This window comes from Rana temporaria, chromosome 4 (genome assembly GCF_905171775.1).
Source record: "Rana temporaria chromosome 4, aRanTem1.1, whole genome shotgun sequence".
NCBI lineage: Eukaryota > Metazoa > Chordata > Amphibia > Anura > Ranidae > Rana > Rana temporaria.
The window spans coordinates 400,968,107-400,993,489 of NC_053492.1; the positions used below are offsets into that span (position 1 = coordinate 400,968,107).

The following is a 25,383-nucleotide window of genomic DNA, read 5'->3' on the forward strand; positions in this document are numbered from 1 at the left end:
TTAGCGCCTTTGGCTGTGGACACAGGTCAGCATAGGGGCACCCTGACCAGTCTGAGGCTACACAGCCCCGTACAAAACAAACTGCGATGTACTTTGTTTTCTGACACCTTTCTGCTGGAACCAGCTTTAACATTTTCAGCAGCTTGAGCTACAGTAGCTCTTCTATTGGATTGGATTACGCAGGCCAGCCTTTGCTCCTCAATGAGCCTTGGCCACCTGTGACCCTGTCGCCAGTTCACCAGTTTTCCTTCCTCGGACCACTTTTGGTGGGTCCTGACCACTGAAGACCGGGGCACATCCCACAAAAGCTGCAGTTTTGGAGCTGCTTAGCCATTACAATTTGGTCTTTGTCAAAGTACTCAAATCCTTGCACTTGCCAATTTTCCTGCTTTCAACACATCAACTAAAAGGACATGTTCACGTGGTGCCTAATGTAAGGTGACCAGATTTTTAAAATGAAATGCGGGGACATATTTTTTTCTTTACTAGTAATAACAACAATCAGGGACTCTCTGCCCGTCGCCGCCCGCCTCACAGCCTCTCAAGGCTTACTTTCCGGCCCCCAGCTACTACTGGATGGGGAGCGGGGGAAGATCACTCCACCAGGGAAGGCAATGTGGTTGGCCAGGATTTGAGCCAAGGCAGAAGAACATGCGAGCGATGCTGAATGGGCATGCGCCCGAAACTGAAGAAATATTCCCTCCACTCCGACCAGCACATGATCATCAGAAAGGGGCACAGAAAAAATACAACCCCCCTATGCTAGTAGGCACGGCAGAGCGGGCGTGTGTAATTCTAATTTTAATTCTGCACTGATTGTCTTTGAAATTGCCCCTGCCCCCTATTAAATCCAATATTGGGACAAAACCAGGGACAGACTTGGTCTGGGGACAGTGTCCTCAATCAGGGGACTGTCCCCTGAAACTGGGGATGTCTGGTCACCCTAGCCTAATGTATCCCACCCACTTTCAGGGGCCATTGTAATGAGCTAATCAATGTAATTTCCCATGTTTACCTCATGTCTGGGAGGTGGGTTATGAATAAAAGAATACGCGCCGAGATCATTGGTGCCCCACTGGCATCAACTGAATAGTCTGAGTATCAATCAGCGGACTTTTGTCTATTGTTATGTTTGCTAAGTATTCTCTTTATCTTGCTCGTTATTTATGTGTCTCCTGTGTAGGAATGCTGAACACAACTACATTGATATTGTATTGGGCTAATTGTAAAAGTTGTGGAAGTGCAAATAAGATTTTGGTTGATTTAATTAGCCCTACAGGTGTATTGTGTACGGAAACTCAAATCCTCATAGTGTTTGTGTAACAAAGGGCTACAAGACAACAAAGACTGTTATGTAAATTAGACCTGAATAGAAATCTGTAGTACACAGATGATTGGAGGTTCCGCCAAATTTATTTTTTTAAAAGCCAGCAGCTACAAATACTGCAGCTGCTGACCTTTAAAAAATGGACACTTTAAAAGGAATCTTTACAACCCCTTTTAAGTTGATTCCTCCAATGATTAGAGAAACAAACAAATGCTCTTTAATTGGACATTTTCAAGCAAAATTCTGATAGTGTATGGACAGCTTCAGTATTTCTCAGACACAGAGGTCAGCAATGGCCGCTTCCATACTTCCCCACTTCTGCTTTCCTTCCAAGTGTCAGAATACTGCTAGTGGAACATTTCTTACCTGAATGCATTAAAGGGGTTGTAAGGGTTTGTTTTTTATTTTCTAAATGGGTTCCTTTAAGCTAGTGCATTGTTGGTTCACTTACCTTTTCCTTCCATTTCCCTTCTAAATGTTTCTTTTTCTTTATTTTCTTTGTCTGAATTTCTCACTGCCTGTTCCTGTTCTGGCTGACTAAACACTGCTTGGATGGTTGAACGGGGATGGAGGCATGCTAGCTATTGCCTCAACTGAAAGTCCCAACCTTAGCCTTAGGCCCCTTTTTACAGCTTGGATGATGGTGTGAAGTTTACTGAGGAGAAACAGGAAGTGAGACATTTAGAAGGGAAATCAAAGGAAAAGGTAAGTGAACCAACAATGCACTAGCTTAAAGAACCTATTTAGAAAATAAAAAACTAACCTTTACAACCCTTTTTAACCACTTCCTTACTGGGCACATATACCCCTTCCTGACCAGGTGAAATTTCAGCTTGTGGCACTGCGTCACTTTAACTGACAATTGCGCGGTCGTGCGACGTGGCTCCCAAACAAAATTGACGTCCTTTTTCCCCCACAAATAGAGCTTTCTTTTTGGTGGTATTTGATCGCCTCTGCGTTTTTATTTTTTGCGCTATAAACAAAAATAGAGCGACAATTTTGAAAAAAAAAACTATTTTTTACTTGTTGCTATAATAAATAGCCCATTTTTTAAAAAAAAAATAAAAAATTTTCTCAGTCTAGGCGATACATATTCTTCTACATATTTTTGGGAAAAAAAAAAAAAAAAAAAAATCGCAAGAAGCGTCTGGTTTGCGCAAAAGTTATTGCGCTTACAAAATAGGGGACAGAATTATTATTATTTTTTATTACTACTAATGGCGGCGATCGGCATTTTTTTTAGTGACTGCGACATTATGGCGGACACTTTTGACACATTTTTGGCGCCATTCACATTTATACAGCGATCAGTGCTATAAATATGCACTAATTACTCTATAAATGTGACTGGCATTGAAGGGGTTAACACTAGGGGGTGAGGAAGGGGTTAAATGTGTACCCTAAATTGTGTTCTAACTGTAGGTGGAGGGGGGGTGACTGGGGGAGGTAACCGATCTATGTCCCTATGTACAAGGGACACAGATCGGTCTCCTCTCTCCCCTGACAGGACATGGATCTCTGTGTTTACACACAGAGCTCCACGTCTTGTCCCTGTAGCCACCGATCCCGAGTCCCTGGCGGACATCACGGCCGCCAGGCACTCGCATCGGCATCTCAGCGATGCGGCGAGCACGCGCGCGCCGCTGGATGCACGCGCAGGCCGTGTTTTTACGGCCTGTTAGAGATTCAGAACCACCCCGCGGCCGTATAAAGTCGTACGGCCGTCGGGTAGTGGTTAAGGTTAAAAATGTTTAGGCTTTAGAACCACTTTAAGCTTGTGCAAAAGATTACCTTTGGCCTTTTGATACTCTTGTACACATTCTAATGACGTTATTATCCGTCCCTGTTTTGCCACAGAAGCAGTTTTGTGAAGATGCAAAGTACATCTACCTCTCTGTCATTACAGTTGTATGCCTAAGCGTGGACCACACAGTTATTTCAGACACTTTCTTCATGTATGTAACAGGCCAGCTTTGCTTGAAATGTATGTGTCTGAGCATTGTACAACGTCTCCATACATCTTCAGGCTCACACTTTTAGGAGAAAGGAATTGATCGGCCAGGTTAGATTTTTCAAACTGATTGCTGTTTTTACAGATGTCTTGACCTCGAAATATGTCTGGTTCAGCAGAGTGGCTGAGTTTCGACCAGTGTGTGGCCATCCCTGTTTGATAGAAGTTGATCAATAGATCCACCATTTATCAAAAGGAAAGCTCTTGCCAATCGGTGGCTGCAGACGCTAATCAGTGTATTCTGACAGCGACGAGCCCTGCTATCAGAAAATAATGTCCAGGCGGGGAGATTCCTCCATCTACCTCATATGTGCAGATGGAGGAATCTGTTTGTTTTTGGACAGCTTATCGGTGCTCCTCCATAGACATGAACATATTTTCACAGGCAGTCTAAGCTAATGTTTTTGGAAAGCTCTTTAGTACAGCAATCACTTTGTACTTGTCAGCACCCTAAAGATACTGGATAAGCTATAGCACAACAATGCCTTAAGCCTAGTACACAAGGGCTGAATGTCAGGCGACATCGGCCGGTTCAATAGAAACTGGCCGACATTCGGACCATGTTTACTTCAGCCGATCTGACAGAAGCTGGCCGTTCGGTCTGCTCCTATCAAAAAGTGTATGTCCGAAAAAAGGTCTGCCGACCGGCTCCTGTTCAGCGCACTCAGCCATTGGCCGGCCAGACCAGAGTGTTTTGGTAGGGGGCTGTCCCCCTGTCAGAACACAATAAAACAGCAGGGGAGATGGCTGTACTAATGTTGGATTATTAGTACAGCGGCCCTGACCTAAGCTGTGTGTTTTTTTATTAAGCCGGATGGGTAGTGTGTATTAGGCTTTAGCAGGGCCTGCACATGCCTATAGATTTCAGCTGCCCATGCCCGGAATCGCTTGCTAATTTTGACCGCCCCCCCCCCCCCCCCCTGTGGTGCCCTGTATATCCGTGCCCCCTGCCATGGCTGAATAGAATAAGGGGTGAAGGAAAGAGCCAGTTTACTTTACAGGCAGTTATTTGGAATAAAGATATGGCCCGATTCCACATCTTATTTTGATTGGGAAGCAATGCAGATGTAACATTAAACGCGTTACTAAAGGTTAAAGTAGCCTTTAAAGGGGTTGTAAACCCTTGTTGTTTTTTATTTTTAATAACAAACACGTCATACTTGCCTCCACTGTGCAGTTTGTTTTGCACAGAGTGGCACTGGTCCTCATTTTCTGGGGTCCCTCAGCGGCGCTGGTGCCTCCTCCCCGCATCGAGTGTCCACGTTGGAGAAGCGTTCTCCCTGGTGGTCACCTGTGCTGGTGCACTCCCGAGTCCCGCATCTGTGTCTATTCACACAGAATGCAGGACTCGGCCCCCGCATCTATTGATTTGATAGCAGCGGGAGCCAATGGCTGCGCTGCCATCAATCTATCCAATCAGGACACGAGACACCAGCTAGAGATGGTGTGCTCATTCCCGGATGGAGGATGACAGCGTTTAGGTAAGTAAATTAAGGTGAAAAAACATGAGGGTTTACAGCCCCTTTTAACACCTCTGCTTTTCAGCATTTGGGGTTTTCAATTTGAATCCCAGACAGGACATTATGAATGGAGTTTACATGTTTTTGCTCTGCTTGCATAGGTTTTCTCACACTCCAAAGACATGCTGGTAGGTTAATTGGCTGAGGTCTCAATTGGCCCCAGGATATATATATATGTGTGTGTGTGTGTGTGTGTTGGGGACCTGAGATTGTCAGCTTCTTGAGGTCAGGGACCGATGTAAATTGCACTACGTAAATTGACATCACTATAAATAAATGGGTATTATGCTACTGGTGAGGCAGTATTAAAATACATGTGCAAAGCCCACATTCTTAAAGCTCTTAGGCTGTCAGTCATGTCACTAGGGTACAAAATACTCCTGGTATACAGGGGGTTAAACCACTTGCTAATTTTGTCCTTTGTTTTGCAGCACCCCTGAGTTCCCATGGCGACCTATCTGGAATTTATTCAGCAGAATGAAGAGAGAGATGGAGTACGGTTCAGCTGGAATGTATGGCCCTCTAGTCGGCTGGAAGCTACAAGGATGGTTGTACCTTTAGGATGCCTCTTTACTCCACTTAAAGAGCGTCCAGATCTGCCCCCTGTTCAATATGAACCAGTTCTCTGCACAAGACCTACCTGCAAGGCAGTTCTCAATCCACTTTGGTAAGAAATCTCCCATAATTGGCAACTTGAGTGTTATGAAGAAGTGGACTCTTCATTGTTTACTAGCAGGGATAATGTACTATTAAACATACCAATAAATCATTTTGTATATTATTGCAAGTTCTAGTTATGCACAGACTGTGAGTGGTCTCAGTAGCTACGTTTTACTACAGACATACTGTCTAAGGCCCCTTTCACACAGGCTGTCTGATCAGGTCCATCGGTCAGTTTTTCAGGCAGACCTGATCGGGCCATCCATTCACCTCCTATGGAGCGGCGGATGTCGGCGGTAACCTATCCGCTGGCACCTGCTGCTATCTGATTTGATCCTGACTTCCAAATCCAGACGGATGGTGGTCCTATTTTCCATCCGTCTATCGGATCGGATGAAAACACAGGCGGTCTTTTTTCATCCGATATCCCCATAGAGAAGAGCGGGGACTCTGTCCATTTTGCACAGTGAGCGGAGACGGACCTGTCATCCACCTGCTCTGATCCCCGCTGAGCAGGCGGAGTTCGTCATATGGATCCTCCCCGTGTAAAAGGTGCCTAATAGAAAGATCTTATGATCATTGACTCTTTCTAGTGACCAAACTGCATTTTTTTTTTTTTTTTTTTTTCCCTAAACCACTTTTTTATGAATGGATATTCTATTCAACCTCGAGAGCAAATGGCCTGATATTTGATTTTGCCCCTATAATCCCACAGAACAAATGTACATGCAGCTTTGCAGAACAAAATGTACACCAGCAGTAATTGGAAAGCTTATTGGGCAGGTCCAAGAAATTTTGGATAAAAGTAGCCTGTAGTGTTTTTGATTATTTTAGATATTCAAGAAATCTCTACTTTTGTTCAGTATTAGATGTTGATTATGTATTACAGTAGATAAAAACCTAATTGCATAATGTAATTTTACTTGTTTTAATGACACTAAAATGATGAGTCTGGTATAAAGTGTTGCAAATTTATTTACAGATGAAACAAAAGAAAATCAATTATGGCAAACTAAGGGTCAATAAGGGGTCAAATGTAATAAAAAAAAAAAAAAAGTTGATTAGGTTGCATTAACTGACATCATACTATCTGCAGATCTAAGCTCACCCCCTTACACTGGGTTCACCCTTGTGCAATCACAGACATCGCATGTGATTTGTATCTCATTGCTGTGCAGATCACATGCGATGTCTGTGTGATGCAAATTCAGCCAAACAAACTGTATAGCTGAAATTGTATCACATTTGCACCAAAATGGTGCAGGACCCTTTTTTTTGGTCTGCACTGGAATCGGATCACATGGGTGTTCACACGTATGCAATCTGATTCCTGCACCATTTGATAGTTCGCACGGCAAACTAATTTGGGCGTGTCATTAACTTTACAGTGACACCCCCAGCGGTTCGCAGATGTCAGATTGAACCAGTGTGCAATGCGGGAACCGGCACTGAATCGCAGGGTTTCACACATCGCACCAGTGTGAACCGGGTCTAAGTTAGCAGATGAATGAATCTGAATAAATGCAAAAGTAACAATGTTGCGTTGTGTCTCTTTTCTGAGTCTGAGGATTGTTAATATACATAGCATCAGTTGGTCCGTTTTTTCTTTGATGGCAGTAGCTGTCATTTTGCTAAGTGGGACTTTCCTGGCAAGTACGAGGGGAAACAGCAATTGGGGCAAAATGACAGCATATTACACATAGCCTGAAGTTTTTTGGGATTGTTTAGCCCAGTGGCTATAACTGCTTAACAGCTGTTACCATGAACCTTTTTTTTTTTTGCCCATGCAGGGTAGGCAACGGGTTCACTTTAAGGGGTCTGTAAAGGCACTTGCCTGCCCTGTGCAATGGTTTTGCACAGAGCAGCACTGATCTTCCTCTTCTCGGTCCCCCACCAGTGCTCTGTGCCCCCAACTCCTGCCGAGTGCCTAGTGGCCTGCTATGGTGGTATTCATGCATGCTCATTCCCTGAGCCGTGCTGTGTCCATAAGACAGAGCGTGTCTTAGCCCCGCCCCCTCCCTTACTGGCTCCCGCTGCTGCATCTCGACCAATGAGGAATGAGAGACTTGGAGGAGCCTCAGCTCTTGTGCACATTGCTGGATTGAGATCTGTCTTAAAGGGGTTGTAAACCCTTAAGGTTTTTCACCCTAATGCATTCTATCTTCAGCCATGAAATTGGACCTACAATTGGTGAACCAGCACGCACCTGACCCCTGCTGTGAGCCACATGCTGCTCATATCTGAACAGAGCCACAAGGTTTTTTTACCTTCATGCATAGAATGCATGAAGGTTAAAAAACCTTCAGCCTTTACAACCAGTTTAACACCGCCCCTCGCTGCAACAGCTTATACATGCTTTACCTTCACTCCTTCACCCTCCATGTGACTCCAGCCATACCTTGGTGGCCAATTGCCAAGCACTAGCGCTTACACCCAAAGGAAAGCGGACTATAAACTTCTGCTCCAGGGGCAGATTCACTTTAAACTGAGAAATAAATGAACCGAGTCATATGCAGAGCAACCTTTTTAATGGTTTATCAAATCTCTAAATCAATATTTTTAATACAGTAATAATATGGTAGAATCGATCATTTGAGGGGTGAAAGTCACAATAAAAAATACTTTTAGGGTCAACACTGCAATTAGGCAGAGTTCACACTGGGGCGACCTGTCAAGCGACTTGGCTGCCTGAGGACAACTAGTCACGCTCCATTCAGTGCAATGGAACCGTTCTAATCGGAGCGACTCAGAAAAAGGTTCCTGTACTACTTGGGTGTGACTTCGCTGAAGTCACGCTGTTGCGGGGCGGCTTCAGTGTTGGACGACTTTAAAGCGGCCCCAGTGTGAACTGGGACTCAAAGTTCAAAATATATTATATTTGCAATATAGTAAACCTTTTTAAATTACTGTGTTTTTTTTGTTTTTTAGTCAAATTGACTACAGAGCCAAGCTGTGGGCTTGCAACTTCTGCTTTCAGAGAAATCAGGTAAGTTGCTTTAGGATTGTTTACTATTAACATTGTACATGTTAAGGAGGATTGGTCGTACAATTTTTACAAATTTAAAAAAATTTGAGTAATTTATTATTGTTTTGAGTATCAAAAAAATAGCCAAACATCGAGACACTGACTTTTGGACCACAAAACAAAAAGGCTGAGGACACCCGGTTTACCTGATATTTAAAGTGCTTCTGTCTTGCTAGTTGTATCCCCATCAAGTACTAAAGGTGTTGGGGTTCAGATGTCTGAATCCTGTACTACATGTGGCTAGCTAGTGAACTATAAAAAGTCTGAACCATGGTTGTGTATGCATGTTCTGGATCAATGACTATGCATTATGGATGCCATTGATGAGGATGACGACCCTAAGGCTAGGTTCACACTGATGCGGCTCTGCGAGCCAGGTTTTGTGCTCGCATGGCAGCCCTTTCATTTGAATGGCTGATGTTCCTTTCTAAATTGCAGGGAGTGTGTCCCTGCCCCATATTTGGAATCGCAGCCTGCATGGGAACCACAAGTGCGGGAGCGATTTCCAGTGCATGCAACATGCCATTGGGAATCTCCTCTGTTTTTCTGAGTGGGTGGGTTGCCGGGCTGTGAGAACAGGTGTTGGCCAGCAGCAGGCCAAACCACTACTCCAGCCCCCCTTTCCCCTGCAATACAGAGTTCAGTATTTTCCTACGGTCCTCAGGAGTAATGTTCTCTCTTCTCCTTTTTTTTTTTTTGTTCCTGTTGATGGATTCCTGTCTTCAGACTACTGCGGTGCTTGGTGGTAGGCCAGATATTGTAGACTTGGGTTGCCTCCCCTTCCAGCACTTCCATTGAGCACATGCGCAGCTACGCAGAGTGGCCGGTAGGGCCACTACCCCTTGGAGGGAGGACATGTATGACTGTTGGACCAGGTTCCTCTGTCGCAACACAAAGTGCCGGCTGATGTCCCCCAGATCAATATAGGTTTAATTGTGTTTCGTCCCCCCACCTGGAGTTTCTTTATTGGAGAACTACAACCATTAAACCATTATTGACTTCATATTATTATCCTCAGTTTCACTTTAACCCTTTCATAAGCAGTGCTGATTAAAGTCCAGATGCCCAGATCAAACTTATAAATGGTAGTATGCATTGGTTTAAAGGAGAAGTCCAGCTTAAGCTTTTTAGGCTGGGCTTCTCCTCTGGGTCATAGGAGTGCAATTCGTTTTACACTTCTGTGACCCGTTTTCAGCGGAGAGCAGTCTGAAGTCCGCTCTCCGCTGACGTCACTGCCATCGGTCAAGGCAGCGCGTCATTCCGACTTCTTAAGTCTGGATCTGCCAGCTGCCTTGATTGATGGCAGTCTGTGTCTCACGAGACACTGAGACTTCTGCTCCCCCACCCCTCCACAGCTGATCGCTTCAATCAGCGGGGAGGATTAGAGCAGGAGATATGCTATCTGACAGGCAGCATCTCTCCATTCAGTGAGGGAAGAGAACTGAGCCGTCGGTGGTGTTCGGTGGCTCGGTTCTCAGTGCAGAGACGCTGGGGGACAGCTGCAGCATCATCAGTCTGATGCTCCCTCCTCCTAGGTAAGTATGAAACAAAAAAAATTTTTTTCTTTTAACTGACTAATTTGCCCACCTAAACACATTTTACATTATTTTTACGCAATTTTAGACCATTTAAACGATTTAACTTCAAAATATCCTTAACATCTTGGTTTTCTATTCTCTCTTCAGTTTCCTCCCACATATGCTGGAATATCAGAAGTGAATCAGCCTGCGGAACTTATGGCTCAATTCTCCACCATTGAATACATTGTTCAGGTATATTTCTGCTCAAACAAAATCGAACTTTTTATTTATTTTTTGTGAACTGCTTTTGCCGATCTTTTGCTGTAAATTCTAATTGCCAGGCTGTTATAATTCAGCCACTTCAAAGCTTTCAGTCACTTGCTGAGAACAAATATGTAGATCAGTCATTTGCACTTCACTTGCTGCATACTTGCTTCAGGTCAGTGACTCAAAGCACTGAAGATAAGAGGTAACGGCTTGAAAACATGCATTTGCAGCAGTGACAGCCTACTTATTTTTCTTATGACTAATTTCCATTTATAAATGACTTAAAGCAGAGGTTCACCTGCAAATTTTTTTTTTATAAAGCCAGCAGCTACAAATACAGCAGCTGCTGACTTTTAAAAAATTAACACTTACCTGTCCAGCGCGTCTGTCGAAGCCAGCTTCCCCCGCCGCCACCCTCGGTAAGGGAATCGGGAAGTGAAGTGCTGCGGCTTCACTGCCCGGTTCCCTACTGCGCATGCGCGAGTCACGCTGTGCAGTTCCACTGGTCCCCATTGTGTTCTGGGAGCCGAGTGTTTCCCGGGGGGGGGGGGGTAATGCGGAGGGGCCGGACTCCCAGAAGTGGTGCAAATACCTGTTTTATACAGGTATCTGCACCCCCTCCCCCCTGAAAGGTGTCAAATGTGACACTGGAGGGGGGGGAGGGTTCAGAAAAGCGGAGGTTCGCTTTTGGGTGAACCTCCACTTTAAGGTGGAAGTCTATCAAAAACTAACATAAAAAGGTTTTGGATGGAATACTGTCTCGGTTCTGGACATTTCTCTGTTCTTAAAGCGATTAGCAGTCAGATCACTTTTCAGAGGCAGACAGACTTGTAACCATTAGGCAGAATATGCATGACAAATGACTGGTGACAAGATGGAGCAATACAAATATTTGAAGATATGTTCTATTGCTTAGAAACAGTTTAGACTTTTTTCCAGTAAGCATACTAGAAGATTTGGACTTCCAGCCAGTACTTAGAAATGTTTGTTTTGAGCCGACTGAATAAAAGAATGAACAAATACTGCATATTTTGTCTTCAAAACATCCTGCCCTATGTAACATCCATAAAATACAAGATTTTTTTAATCGACTATCCTACATGTTTTTGTTGTTGAAATAGTATCTGGACTTTTCCTTGTAATTGCAGAGAGGCCCCCAGACCCCCTTAATATTCCTGTATGTCGTGGATACTTGTTTGGAGGAAGAGGATTTGCAGGCCCTCAAGGAGTCACTACAGATGTCCCTCAGTCTCTTGCCACCAGACGCTTTGGTTGGACTGATCACTTTCGGCAGAATGGTCCAAGTACATGAACTGAACTGTGATGGGATCTCCAAAAGCTATGTCTTCCGAGGGACCAAAGATCTCACTGCAAAGCAAATACAGGTAGGAGCTGTTGTTGTAAAGCAAGTTCTAAATATAAAGTCATTAAGTTACCCAGAAGGGATAAAGTCATTAAGTTACCCAGAAGGGATAAAGGTGAAATAAGTAGTCCCCTGGGCCTTCTGATTATCACTGACAACGCCACTTTGATACTTGTTGTCTCTTATGCACTTGGATTTCAGCTTATGTCGGCAACACGCCAAACAACACTATTGTGCAGAGAGTTGTAGCCTTCAGTCAGATATCACTTTTCATAAGTTTGTAATTGTCACAACACTGAAACGTGATTGTTTGCTGTGTTTTAGTGCAGTACTCTTTGACTTGTGAGATAACCAGCTGTACATTTTAAAGAGACCCTGTCACCACATCCTGCATTTTAACATCAAACTCCCCTAAGATTATATGTGCATTTAGAATATTTTAGGCATTTCCTTTTTAACTTTTTGTTTATTGATCTATAAAAAGTTTTACAAATATGTAAAAGTACATGAACATAGAAATAGTAACAATGAGTACCCGGTGTCCTCTGAATACAGATATATGCAGGATAAAAATAATTATTGAAAGAACTCCAGGGAATTTTTTCCACACTGAATGGTTATACTATTCTGATCCTTCTTTAATCCTCCAGAGAACAGCGGTGGACTGTTCCTGCCATCCTCACGTTCAGAGCCAGTCTATGGGCGTGATGACATCTGGAACAGTCCATGCACAAGACCGCTATTGGGCAGGAGCGGCAGAGATCAGTCTTGCACTCTGAGGATTGGCGGATTAGCTAAGTATAGCTACGCTCTTTTTGACCATAGACAAAAACGAGCAGTGTAAACCCACTTTCATTTTTTCTAAACTACTACCATAGTGCTGATCTATAAGGATATACATGCTTCCTGCATGTATCCTTACCTGTCAAATAACTCCCCTCTGAAAAACTGCAGATTCTGTGGGTGGATCTGTTGTCTGGAGCTCTGTGGGTGGAGTCATGATGTCAGACTCCCTGCCCACTTCTACACTCCCCTTGTCAACATGCATTTTTTTTTTTTATGTATTCCTTACACTAAATTCCGCTATGATCACTAACATCCAGTCAAAATCCAGAAAATAACCTCATGACTTCAGAAAAGGAGTGGGGGGGGGGGGGAATTTAAAAAATAATGCCTGTCTCCAGGCTAGTGCATGAGATATGTAAATAACCTGTCACTCACAGCAAGGGGGCGGAATGGACTTAGGTTTTTCTCTGTAAATTCGTTTTATTTCACTGAACAATAAAAGAGGATTACTCAGAGCTGGATTAACTTTGTGGCAAGACTGGGCACAGATGATAGGAAATCTTATACTGTACATTGTGACATCAAAAAAAAAATTTTTGTTGGGTTTACATCCACTTTAACCCATGGCAACATTTTTTTCTGGAGTTTTTCTTTAAATAAACACGTTATTGCATGTTTTTTTCTTTCTTTTATTATATGGCATAAAGCTAGGGTTAGACACAGTTGCACCAAATTTTGTGGGGTTTTCTTTCCTTTTTCTTTTTTTTTTTTTTTTTTATACATAATTTTTCGTATGGGATTAATTAAGCTTATGGTAGAAGATGGGTTAATTTAATGACTATTTTTTTTTCTGTGTATAGCATAAATTATTACATTGAGGGCTGTATTCTGTGTCCTTAGGGATCAAAGGGGATGACATTGTTGGTGTGTTTGTTCATTTTTGCAGATAAAACACTGATATGTGCAACTTCCTTTTGCTAGTAATGGGGAACATTATATACGCTATAGTAGCCGCTAACAATTACAAGTGAATTCAGCAGGCTGGTTGTACCCATATTGAACAGTAAACTTGGTACATTCAGCCTGCACACACATGGTTCAAATCTTGGTTGGTTCCTGTTGAACCGTCCGAGACTTGAACAGTCTATGCTGGCCTAAGTCTACCCTTTTCCTTGCATCAGAACTTGCGTTTGGAGGATGTTTGGCGGCTGTTGATGTACAAAGCTACATGTCAAAAACAGCTTGTGTTAAACTTGCACAATTTTAATTTGGCATTGTCTAAGTGGTATTTGGTACCTCATGTGAAGTCCCTATAAATGTATGCGTTTTATATATGAAGAATGACTGACTGTTTTGCAGTGAAATTAATACCGTATCTGGGTTTTTATAAAATTTTAGGATATGCTGGGACTTTCAAAGCCAGCTGCTCCAGCACAGCAAGGAAGACCAATGCAGCCTCAGGAACAGCCCTTCATGTCCAGCAGGTAACTTTCCACCATCGTACACTTCTTGTCTATTGTGCTTCAAACACAAAAACAGCCTGTTTTAGTGATTTTCTCAGGGGTGTTTTTTTTTTTTTTTTTTTAAAGCAGTATTAAACATTAAAAGCAGACATTCATGTTGCAGCTTACGAGTACTTAGATGTGATGGCTGTATTAGTTTTTATCTTTTTTTAGGCTTTCTTCCTTCTATTTTTCCTATGGTCATCCAACCAGTAAGTCAGTTGTTTTTCAGTTTAATACTGCTTTAAGTCAAAGTAGAGCTATAGTCCCAGCAAACGCTTTCATTTAACAACATCAGCATTGACACAGCAATGTAAATGACAGATATATTTTGACAATCCAATATAGGTTTCATTGGAAAATCCTCTTTCATTTTGTGATTCTGTCTGCTGACCATTTCTTTACACAATTTCTTGGATTCCCTGCAAACTTTCCAGCTTCTCCTCTGCTCCATTCTTTTGGTTTACTTTTCATTTCTATGGCCTATACATCACATGGTACCTGACACTGACTCCTGAAACTCCCTTCTCTCAGCACCTGTGTCCAGAAATAAGACTGTCGGCAATGTGTGACACTATGCTGCAGATTTAGGGCATTGTGAATGTGTTACACCAGTGGTCGGTCATCAATTTCCGTCCTCAGGGCCCACTAACAGGCCAGATTTTATGTATTACCTTGGGGAGATGCAGACTAGAATACTGCAATCACAGAGCAGCAAATGATATCTCCTGTGATGTATTTCAGTTATCTTGCAAACCTGGCCTGTTAGTGGGTCCTGAGGACAGGGTTGATGACCACTATGTTGCACAACTCAAAGTAAATTTGTTGGATTCCTCAAAGTCAAGCGTGGTGTGTGTGTTTTTTTTTTTTCAAACTTGAAGGTTGTTCAGAATAATAGGAAAAGCCTAGACCTATTTTAAACAGCTTGTGAAAAGGAATATACGATTTTAAATCTTGATCATGGATACATTTTTAAGACGACATTTATTAAATATAGTAAAACCTGTATAGAAAAAGCATATTTGTGCCTGGTAAGGACCAACCCTCTTTCAGTCTTTGTACAAATTTGTAAACAAAGCTGTGAACCAATATCAGTGTAAAGTAGCAAATGGTGTGTTTAAAGTAAAATACTTTGTTTATAAAGAAACTTGTCATTTAGGACAGTGGTCTCCAAACTGCGGGGCAGAAGACACAATGGGGCACCAATCCTCTAACTAAAACCAATAATGGGACATTGTTTACTCCCACTGAGGGCAGAGCATTTTCTACTCCCACTGGCCAGTCTGCACCCTCCAAAGCCTGAAGGACAGTTAACTGGCCCTTTTTGTTTAGAGAGTTTGGAAACCCCTGATATAAGCTAATCCTCAAAGAATCCTTTGATGGAAGCTACCATTTACTGACTGATGAGTGTTCTAGCCGTTCCCAGGCAGTCAAGCACTTGCTTATAATTGCTCTGGGTAAGGCCCATTCACACTTGTGCTACTCCAAAGTCGTGCGATTTCCATTGCGATTTTGATGCAACTTTTGCACCCTCTAATTGCGTTTTTGAGTCACATGTCAATTTTTCACAGGTGCAGGCCAAAAATGCACCAGAAACCACATCTGAAATGCAACAAAATCTCTGCAAATTTGCTACAGAGCAGTGTGAAAGAGACCTAAAACTGCAACATTTTACATGACCGTTTATATAATTCAAATGATGTCATTGTGTGCCTGATGGTATTTGGCTTGTGGATTGGGTCACTAAAGACAATTGTGACACCTGCTTATGTGGGAGAAAGCTAAAGTGATTAAACGTGGTTTTCTGACCTGCCCAATTGCTTCTCCCCCGATAAGCTTCAGCTGATGGTGTCTTATGGTGCGTATAGATATTAGAGCCAGTCAGTAGACTGTCACTTGTTATAGAATATATATCAAAAGAAAATCCATTTCAAAATCATAACAAATATGTTCTTTTCAATCGCTCTTCTAGGTTTTTACAGCCAGTTCACAAAATTGACATGAACCTCACAGATCTGCTTGGGGAGTTGCAGCGTGATCCATGGCCCGTAACACAGGGGAAAAGACCACTGAGATCTACTGGTGTAGCTTTGTCTATCGCAGTTGGTTTGTTGGAGGTAATTGTCTTTTTGGGTTGTGTAATTTAAACTCCCAAATTATCTTTTTTGTGATCATGACCCGTAAAGCAGAACTGTAATAAAGAAGCCTTTTTATTATGTAGCATGTTCTAGTTAAAGGGCATTTAGTATGCAGTACACTCTGTTACAGATATGTTTAAAGTCAAGAGTAGAGCACATTATGTGGCATTTAGACTCCAGTTAACATTTTAATGCAGTGATGAGCTTTGTATTGAAAGTGTTTTATTTCTTGGATTGTAATTTTTATTTTATTTTTTATCTTTTTAGGGAACTCTCCCAAACACTGGAGCCAGAATAATGCTTTTTACAGGGGGTCCACCAACCCAAGGACCAGGCATGGTGGTTGGAGATGAGCTGAAAATACCAATTCGTTCCTGGCACGACATAGAGAAGGATAATGCTCGTCATATGAAAAAGGCAATCAAGGCATGAAAAGATATTTTTTTATTTTTTTTTGGAAATAATTGTGGGTGGGGGAAGTCATTATGCAGTTGTACAATAGTTGCTTTTGTGCCTTCACAAAGGGGCTTGTAACACAGTATGCATCTTTTGTTTTGGGAAGAGGCTTCAGAACAAAGGTCATTGGTCAAGGAGAGACATGCATTTATTGTTCGATGTCAGTATCTGACTTGGACAACAAAACGTGTGATTCTCCAAAGCAGTGCACTAGATGCCAGCCTTGCTTGTAATCCAAGTCTAATTTAAATGCACACATCAGAAAGAGTCCTAAAAAAAAAACTAAAAATGCCTGCTGCTCCAGAGTGAGGCTAGGTTCACACCTAATGAGGGTTGCGATTGATTCAGTTTCCTGGTATGTATTGCGTTTTTTTTTTTTTTTTGCAACAGATTTTTATCTCCCACTATAGCTGACGAAAGCTGTGTAACTGACCAGATATACAAAAACTACACCTATTTTATCCCCCTTGTTCCATAAGGTGTCTCTTTACATGCATGTTCAGCCCTATGACCTAAGTTGACTCATTGGTCCACTATAATTGACTATGCAAAGATAGTGAGAATACAAGCTTGCCCTATTATTAACCTCCTGGGAGGTTAGTAAATATATTTTGCGGTTTCCTCTATCCTCTTAAGTCTTGCTAGGGATGGTAACAAAATACACAAAATCTGCGCTGTCTTAAAGTGAGCAGCCAGCACTACCACTTGACAAATGGTAGAAAACCGAAATAAAAGAAAGTGTAGCGCTTGACAAACATAATATACTGAAATATATGTGCACCAGTGAAAATTAATAAGTCTTGCTAGGGTCCTGAGAGCTGGTGGTTTTCCAGAAAGAAACCACCGACCTCCAGCAGGTATAGCGAAAAGTAAGCTCTGGTGGCTTCAATGCATCACTCTTCTGCAGAATAGGCTCTGCAAGTTTACTATGGCTTTTTACTAGTTGCTATAGCAAATCAATTTTAACGGACGAAAGGGTGGGCAAATTCTTTCAATACATTGAAAAGCGGGACAAATAACTGACATTCTTTACATGCACTGTAATCCTTGATCTGCTGCAGATATTATTTTCAACCATTGCATGAAGCATTCAAGGGCAGATGAGGTTTAAGAGCACTTGCAGGCATGAGATGACCTTCATCTGATCCAGTCTTATTTGGGTGCCCTGAGTTGGCCAACTGTACATCGTCCAAGTAAAGAATCTACAGGGCATGTTAGAAAAGATGTCCCTATAGCTGTTGCTGCCTCTCTTCTGCCCCATCCCCATTGATGGAATCCTGTGCAGGTGTCTTGTTGGAGCTGGCCATGAAGTTTGACAGATCAGACCTACATAGTTGACGGCACCCCTGAAATTTCGGGGCAGCCTAAAACAAACATGATGTACTAGCAAGTGTGCAATGGCTATTTTTACTGTAATAAAAATGTGCCTTTACTCTTCACAAGTTACTCTTTTACTTACTACTTTTTTTCCCCCTGCACAGCACTATGAAGGGTTGGCAAACCGGTGCGCAGCTAATGGTCACTGCATTGATATCTATGCATGTGCCTTGGACCAGACTGGTCTTTTAGAGATGAAATGCTGTTCGAACCTCACAGGGTATGTTATAATTATAGTATGAGAACATGCTGTGCAGCTGTACTTCATAGTATAATATTTACCTATTTATTTATTTTCTTTGTATTTTTCAGAGGTGAGATTGTCATAGGAGATTCTTTCAATACATCCCTATTTAAACAAACATTCCAAAGAGTTTTTAGCAAAGATTTAAATGGAGAGTTCAAAATGGCCTTTGGTGCCAACCTTGAAGTAAAGGTAAGAATTTATCCTGTAAAAATGTGTCCTACTTTTAATCCTTTGCCTGTTTCTCCAACTTTGATACTTAAAGGGTCTGACAACCCTCTAAGTTTTTCACCTTAATGCATTCTATGTATTAAGATGAAATACCTTCTGTAGTGCAGCAACCCACAGAGACCCCTTTTTACTTATTTTAACCTGATCATTCCAGTGATGGGGACGCGCACAGCAGCTTCAGTCGCTATCTCAGGTCCTCATTATATCCTCTGCACTAGCTCATTGTGACCCAGTAAAGGTTGTAATCATTACAGCATATGACTATTCCACTTTCCACAAAAGTACAAACTCCGAAGCTGGTTCTGCTGTAGATTATATGGATGCAGCTATAACATTTTTAAGTGGTTCTGAAGACTGACGTTTTTTTTTATTACCTTTTTTTGGTTTTTTTTTAAATGCATTTTGTGCATTAAGGTAAAAAAAAACAACTTATTTGAACAGGAAATGCCCCAAAAAGTTTGATGGTATTAGGTTACCTTGAACGGCATGAGTGCCTTGAGTGACACAATCTAATGTCATGAGTGGGCCCCCCCCCTGTTTACCTCCTTTCCCTTTTACCGGTACATTTTGCTGAAAGGCCATTTTGACTATTGAGCCAATGACTACTGATTCCTGTTCTGTAACCCACTGCGGCTCTGATCTCCCGAATGGTGTATAAAATGCAGTCACACTTCCTGATTTATTTCATGTACTTTCCTTACTTAATCCTGTGTTATGCATTGTACCAACTGCCATCTGCTTATTTATTTTTTTTCTCTCAATGAACTGAAATTTTTTGACCTGGGGGAAAAAAAAAAACTCTGCATGCATGAGCCATCTCTGCTCTATTTCCTCATTGTTGGGCAGAGGCAGTAGCAGGAACCATTGGCTCCTGCTGCAGTCAATTGCAGCCAGTGAGGATAGAGCGGGGACAGGGCCAAGCCCTGTCAATGGACACAGTTGGCTCGGGAGCAAGCATGCTAATGCCCCCAAAATAAGCAACTTGCAATGAGCAGTCTTTAGAAGGGAGGAGCCCAGAACGCCCAGCTGTCTTGGCTGTATGCCCAGACTTCACTGCAGTGTTGAACAGTAAGCCCCCATTCACATCTAGGTGTTATTACGCCTGTAGTGCTACGCCGGTGCCGCCAGAGGGATGAGAACACATGTCCCTCTATGGAGATGGTTCACATCTCCACGCCGGACGCTTGACGCCTGCCGCCTGAAAAAAGGTCCCGGACCTTTTTTTCAGGCGGCGTTTGGCTAGGAGATGGGAAGCATCTCCATAGAGGGGGTCAATCTGGGGCACATCTAGGCGGACAATACCGGCGTTTTGTTGCCGCAAATCGCGGTACAAAACGCCGCTATTTGTACCGCGATTTGCGGCGACAAAACGCCGCGAATTTGTCTGCCTAGGTGTGAATGGAGCCTGAGAGAAAATCTAATAGGATCTGAACTTTTTAAACAGTATATAAATCTGAAGACCGCAGATATACATGTTAGGCCCCTTTCACACTAGGCGGAGTCCGCCAGCTCAGTGAGAGCTTTCCGCTGAGCCGGCGGATGACAGGTCCCTCTCTGCTCACTTAGCGTGGAGGGTCTTGTGCAGCGCCGCTGTCTCCTATGGAGAGATCTGATGAAAACGGACAGCATGTCCATTTTCATCAGATCTCACCTGGTCCGATCCGCCATGGACGGATGGCGACGTATCGCCATCCTTCCGATTTTAGTGGATTGGATGTCAATGGACATGTCTCCGCTGACATGCGACGCTCCATAGAGATGTATGGAGCGGCCATTCAGGTCCGCCGACAAATATGACAGGTGGACCTGATTGGTCCGACCGTGTGAAAGGGGCCTAAAACTTATGTAGGGATATTTGTTTCATCCATGTGTATCACCTGAGGCTGTTAACTTTACTGGGTATAATGTGAGGGCTTTACATTCACTTTACATATTTTTACAATACAAAAGCTAGTGTTAATATATTTTTTTATGTTTAAATATCATGGTACAGGCAAATATTCAATTTGTATTTGTTCCTTTTATAGACTTCAAGAGAATTGAAAATATCTGGTGCTATTGGCCCTTGTGTTTCCCTTAATGTGAAGAGCCCATGCATTTCAGAAAATGTAAGTTGCCAGAGTTTTTTATTTTTTTCACTACAGAAACAAGATGATTCATTTTTTCATAGTGACATGTTTTTTAATCCCTTTAAATCTATATCCTTTCTGATGTCTTAACCACTTGCCAAGCCAATTCTGGCATTTTTCTTCTACATGTAAAACCTTTAACATTTTTACAGGTTACCAGTTTAGAGTTACATTGTTGCTTAAACGATTGCACAAATACCTCACGTGTGTTTTCAGTGCTGTTTACATATGCAGGCGCGACCTACGTTTGGATATGGGGATGGGGGCGCTTTAAAAATGTAAAAAACAAAAAATGTATATTATTATTATTATTATTATTATTATATATATATATATATATATATATATATATATATATATATATATATATATATATATATATATATATATATATATATATATATATATATATATAAATTTATATTTTTTGGATCACTTTTATTCTTATTACAAGGAATGTAAACATCCCTTGTAATATGAATAGGGCATGACAGGTCCTCTTTTTTTTTTTTTTTTTTTTTTTTTTTTTTTTTATATGGAGAGATCTGGGGTCTACAAGTCCCACACATCTCTCCTCAATGCTGGATAGAACATGTTCGCTGCCGGATTTTGGTCTGATGGCTGTACACACCATCAGACCAAAATCCCAGCGGAAAACAAACGTGGTGGCGACGATGACGTGCGCGACCCTGGAAGATCAATGCTTCCACGCATGCGTCAAATCACTTCGACGCATGCGGGGGATCTCGGCCCAGCGGACATGTCCGATGAGTCGTACAGACCATCGGACATGTCCGACCGACATGGTGCCAGCGGACATGTTTCTTGGCATGCTAAGAAACATTAGTCCGCTGGAAACCTGTCGGCTAGGCCGGGAATCCGGTCCGCTCGCCCATACAGACATGTTCGGTCGTGTGTACGAGGCCTAAGGGTCATAGAGATGTCCGCTCTATGGTAAACCTGCACCGCGTCCAGATACAACCAGATGGGACCGGGGGGGATTGGGGGGTGTGACGTTTGTATTATTATACAGGATTTATACAGTATAATGCCAACCATTTCAGTGTGTCCTGCCCATTAGAGCTTACAGTCTAAGATGGTGTGTTTTATGCCACAGTCAACTTGCAAAATAATCATGTTGTGGAAAGTTCTGACTTCAATCTTATGTCTATGGCATGCCTGACATATGCCATATTGGTTTTATATAAAGGCAAATTTTGCTGAAATTTCCTTGAACAGTTGTACACCAAACACAATCCATTTACACCAATGCATGCCCTTCTCTTAACCACAAATGTTTAATTCCTCAAAAGTTATTATGACTTTTCTTGAGCTGTTTTGGAGGAGGCATTGCTAAGTAATCTTAAAGGAATAAGGAATATTAAATATACATTTATTTATCTGTTCTAGGAATTGGGTGTTGGTGGAACATGCCAGTGGAAAATCTGCAGCCTAGATCCAACAACAACACTTGGAATTTATTTTGAAGTTGTAAATCAGGTATGTCTTTTTATATGATCGTAGTGGTAACACCCCAAGGTGTGGCTTAACCCTGAAAACTTCAGGGTGGGCAAGAACAGAGCCCAGAGATTAAATGGGGAGATGTCGCTGAAGTTTCCAAGTGGTTAAAAGAAAGCCACTGGGTTAGTCGACTTGCTAGACACTGTTGAGCAGAATTACCCTTTTTAACAACTTGCCTACTGGGCACTTTTACCCCTTAGGTGGACCTGAACTCTAACAGTGGAGGTGTGCTATGTTTATAGGGAACGTCTAGAATTTTTTTATTTGTGCCTAGGTAGTACTCAGAAAAGTTTACTTTTTGGTTTTTGAATTTCTCCAAAAAAATAGTACTGCCTACAGCCTCACAGCTGTATGTCTGCAGTGTGAGATCTAAGGCACTGCTCGTTTCTTGAGATTTAGTGTTGGGTGTATTTGAAGCTACTTTGCTGCTCACGTTTCCTTTGTGGAAGCCATCACATGAGGAAGCGAAACGCGCAGACACAGGGTAGAACAAAGCATGGCAAGTCGGAAATGATGGGGGGGGGGGAGTACGGCAATCGCACTGATGAATCGTTGGTTGGGGTGTGGCCTGTGTGTTTTTTTTTTTTTTTTTTTATAGGATGTCAATGTCTAGATTAATGTACACTGCCTGCTGAAGGGAAAAGTATAGTGCTTTTTGACTTATTGCAGTTTTTAATTCAGCTGTTTACAATGACATTTACAATTTAAAAGCTTGCTCTTGCAAGTTTTTCTTTTTCAGTTTAACTTATTGACAATGTTTCAACAAACAAATAATAATGGGCATAAGACTATTTTTTGCGATTTCAGATGCGACTTGCATGAACATCTGTGCATGAAGCCACACAGATGCCAGCCAAGTCACAGAAACTGACAGGTGCTCGAATCCATCTCCACTCCAAAAACGAAAAAAAAGTTTTGCCTATAGTTAGAAGTACAAAAGCACTTTAAGAACAAAATGCCGTTATTTTGCCACTTGATGTACTTTAAAACCCAGTTGAAGTAACAAAAATCAATATTTAACCAGTTCCTGCTCACGCTATAGCCAAATGACCGCTACAATGCGGGCCTTAATTGCCGGGAGGGCGTCAATGGATATCCTCCAATGCATGAGCTGCCTGTACACCCCCTGCAGGGTGCGCTCTGTGATCACCAAGTCGGTGAGACTCGGCCAATTGGAGTAAGGGGTCGATCCTGGCCCCTTAACACGTGATCAGCTGTCAACCAATGACAACTGATCACGTGATGTGTAAAAAAAAAAAAAAAAAAAAAAAAACACGGCTTCTGTCAAAGGGACATTGGCCCCGAACATGGAAAGATATAACCATCATCTGTGCCCACCAGTGCCACCTATCAATGCCCTTCAGTGCTGCCTATCAGAGCAGCCTCGTCGGCACACATCAATGAAGGAGAAGAATTACCTGTTTGCAAAACTTTATAACAAATTATAAAACGGGTGATTAAATACCACCAAAAGAAGGCTCTATTTGTGGGGGAGAAAATACTAAAAATGTAATTTGTGTACAGTATAGCATGGCCGTGCATTATCATTCAAAGAGTGACAGTGCTAAAAGCAGATAATTGGTCTGGGCAGGAAGAGGTTTTTAGTGCCCAGTAAGCAAGTGGTTAATCAGACGTACTTGCAACTTTCATTTTTATAGTCTTACCTACACTTTCCTGTTTCAACAGTTGTGCAGAGTCTAGCTATGACTGTACAGTCTGGTAGGCACCAGCGTTGGACTGTTCTACCCAGTGCAGCTAATAAGCGAACAGGCCTGGTCACACACCAATCCACTCTGTTCCTCAGCACTTCAAGCCTGTATGAGGATGGTTCTGATGAGCGGTGTAAATTGCCCATCTCTGTTGCCAAATGGCACTGGGGTAGGAGGACACAGATAGATAAAAGCACATAATGTATGCTAATGGCAAGTCTATGACGGGGGGGGGGGGGGGGGGGCATAGGTGTGGGAATTTGGAATTGAATCAATCAGTTTACCTGCACTGACTATCTAAGGCAGACTTCAAATTTGTTGATCTGGATTAATGGGAATTTTGATATGTGTGTTCTAGTACAGTTTTATAGTTATTTGGGAATAATTTTGTATCCAACCTTTTTGTTTTAGCACAATGCACCAATCCCTCAAGGGGGTCGTGGAGCGATCCAGTTTGTCACACAATACCAGCATTCCAGCACACAGAAACGCATTAGAGTCACTACTATCGCCAGGAAGTAAGTGCTTTTTTTTTTGTCTGCTGTGTGCTTTACTGAGTGCGCAAAACACGCAGGGTAATTTACACCTTTTATGTTTCCATCTTTAGCTGGGCAGATGCTCAAACACAACTCCAGCATATAGAGGCAGCCTTCGATCAAGAAGCTGCTGCAGTTCTAATGGCTCGCCTGGGCGTATACAGAGCAGAAACTGAGGAAGGGCCAGATGTGCTTCGATGGTTGGACAGACAACTCATCAGACTTGTAAGTTCCCTGATCTTTTAAGTATAACTCCACTTTCATGGGGAAAAACATAGTATATTCAATTGCTGCATAAGACATATTGTAATTTTTTTATGTTTTTAAAAATTACCTGCAGCTGTTGTAATTTTCTGAAACAAATTCACTCTGGCAATCTGGAGTCTCTGTACACACTGTACGTACGGGAACACTCCAAAAAATGGCATTACGCTTGTGTGATTGGCTGGCTGATTTTCCCAGAAGTTTGCATTAAGATGAAAGTCCACATTTTTAGGCACTCCCTGCAATAAGAATTTAAATTTTAGTGGGATACTGCCCAAGAGTCAAAGCGCTAGTAAACACCGCTTGGTGACTCGTACCTACAGGTAAGTTCATAATGAAGCTTGCCTGTAGGTACAAAGAATGTGCACGGTTTAGGAGATGTTCAGTATTTCTGCAGCTGGTGACATCACCGTCGCATGCTCAATTTACTCTGAAGGGACGGCAGTCCAGAGTTTGTGCCATGATCGTGGCTTCTGTGCGCAGGCGTGGAAGTGATGTCATTGCAACTCCGCCATTTAAGGGGCCGGAGCTTGTGAAGATGGAAGCCCTGTCAGCAGGGACAGCCAGCCGCTGGGGTGCTTTATTTTATGGCATGTCTTTAATAATGTGCTAGAATGTAAAGCATACTAGCACATTGTGCCTTTAACTTGCAGGGGGAAATCTTCTTCTTTTTTTTTTTTTTCTTCAGACTTTACTACCACTTTAAATACTTATAAACGCATGTAGACATTGCAGCTTTTCTCTTTTCGAACATGTGAAGTGTACCAGGTGAGTATAATGAACCAGACCCTTCTATT

The 25,383-nt window shown here is 42.3% G+C and overlaps 1 protein-coding gene across 1 annotated transcript in view; it reads left to right on the top strand.

Annotated features, from left to right (window-relative positions):
- The window catches only part of SEC23B (SEC23 homolog B, COPII coat complex component), a 36,513-nt gene that overhangs the window by 2,102 nt on the left and 9,028 nt on the right, over positions 1-25,383 (top strand). Inside the window, exons 2-14 of the mRNA XM_040351205.1 lie at positions 5,288-5,525; positions 8,447-8,504; positions 10,229-10,315; positions 11,479-11,715; positions 13,878-13,963; positions 15,954-16,098; positions 16,387-16,545; positions 18,057-18,172; positions 18,265-18,388; positions 20,455-20,535; positions 21,967-22,056; positions 24,198-24,304; positions 24,394-24,547. Of these exons, the coding sequence (XP_040207139.1) occupies positions 5,305-5,525; positions 8,447-8,504; positions 10,229-10,315; positions 11,479-11,715; positions 13,878-13,963; positions 15,954-16,098; positions 16,387-16,545; positions 18,057-18,172; positions 18,265-18,388; positions 20,455-20,535; positions 21,967-22,056; positions 24,198-24,304; positions 24,394-24,547 (1,665 nt within the window). The 5' untranslated portion in view covers positions 5,288-5,304. The remainder of the gene's footprint in view (positions 1-5,287; positions 5,526-8,446; positions 8,505-10,228; positions 10,316-11,478; positions 11,716-13,877; positions 13,964-15,953; positions 16,099-16,386; positions 16,546-18,056; positions 18,173-18,264; positions 18,389-20,454; positions 20,536-21,966; positions 22,057-24,197; positions 24,305-24,393; positions 24,548-25,383) is intronic.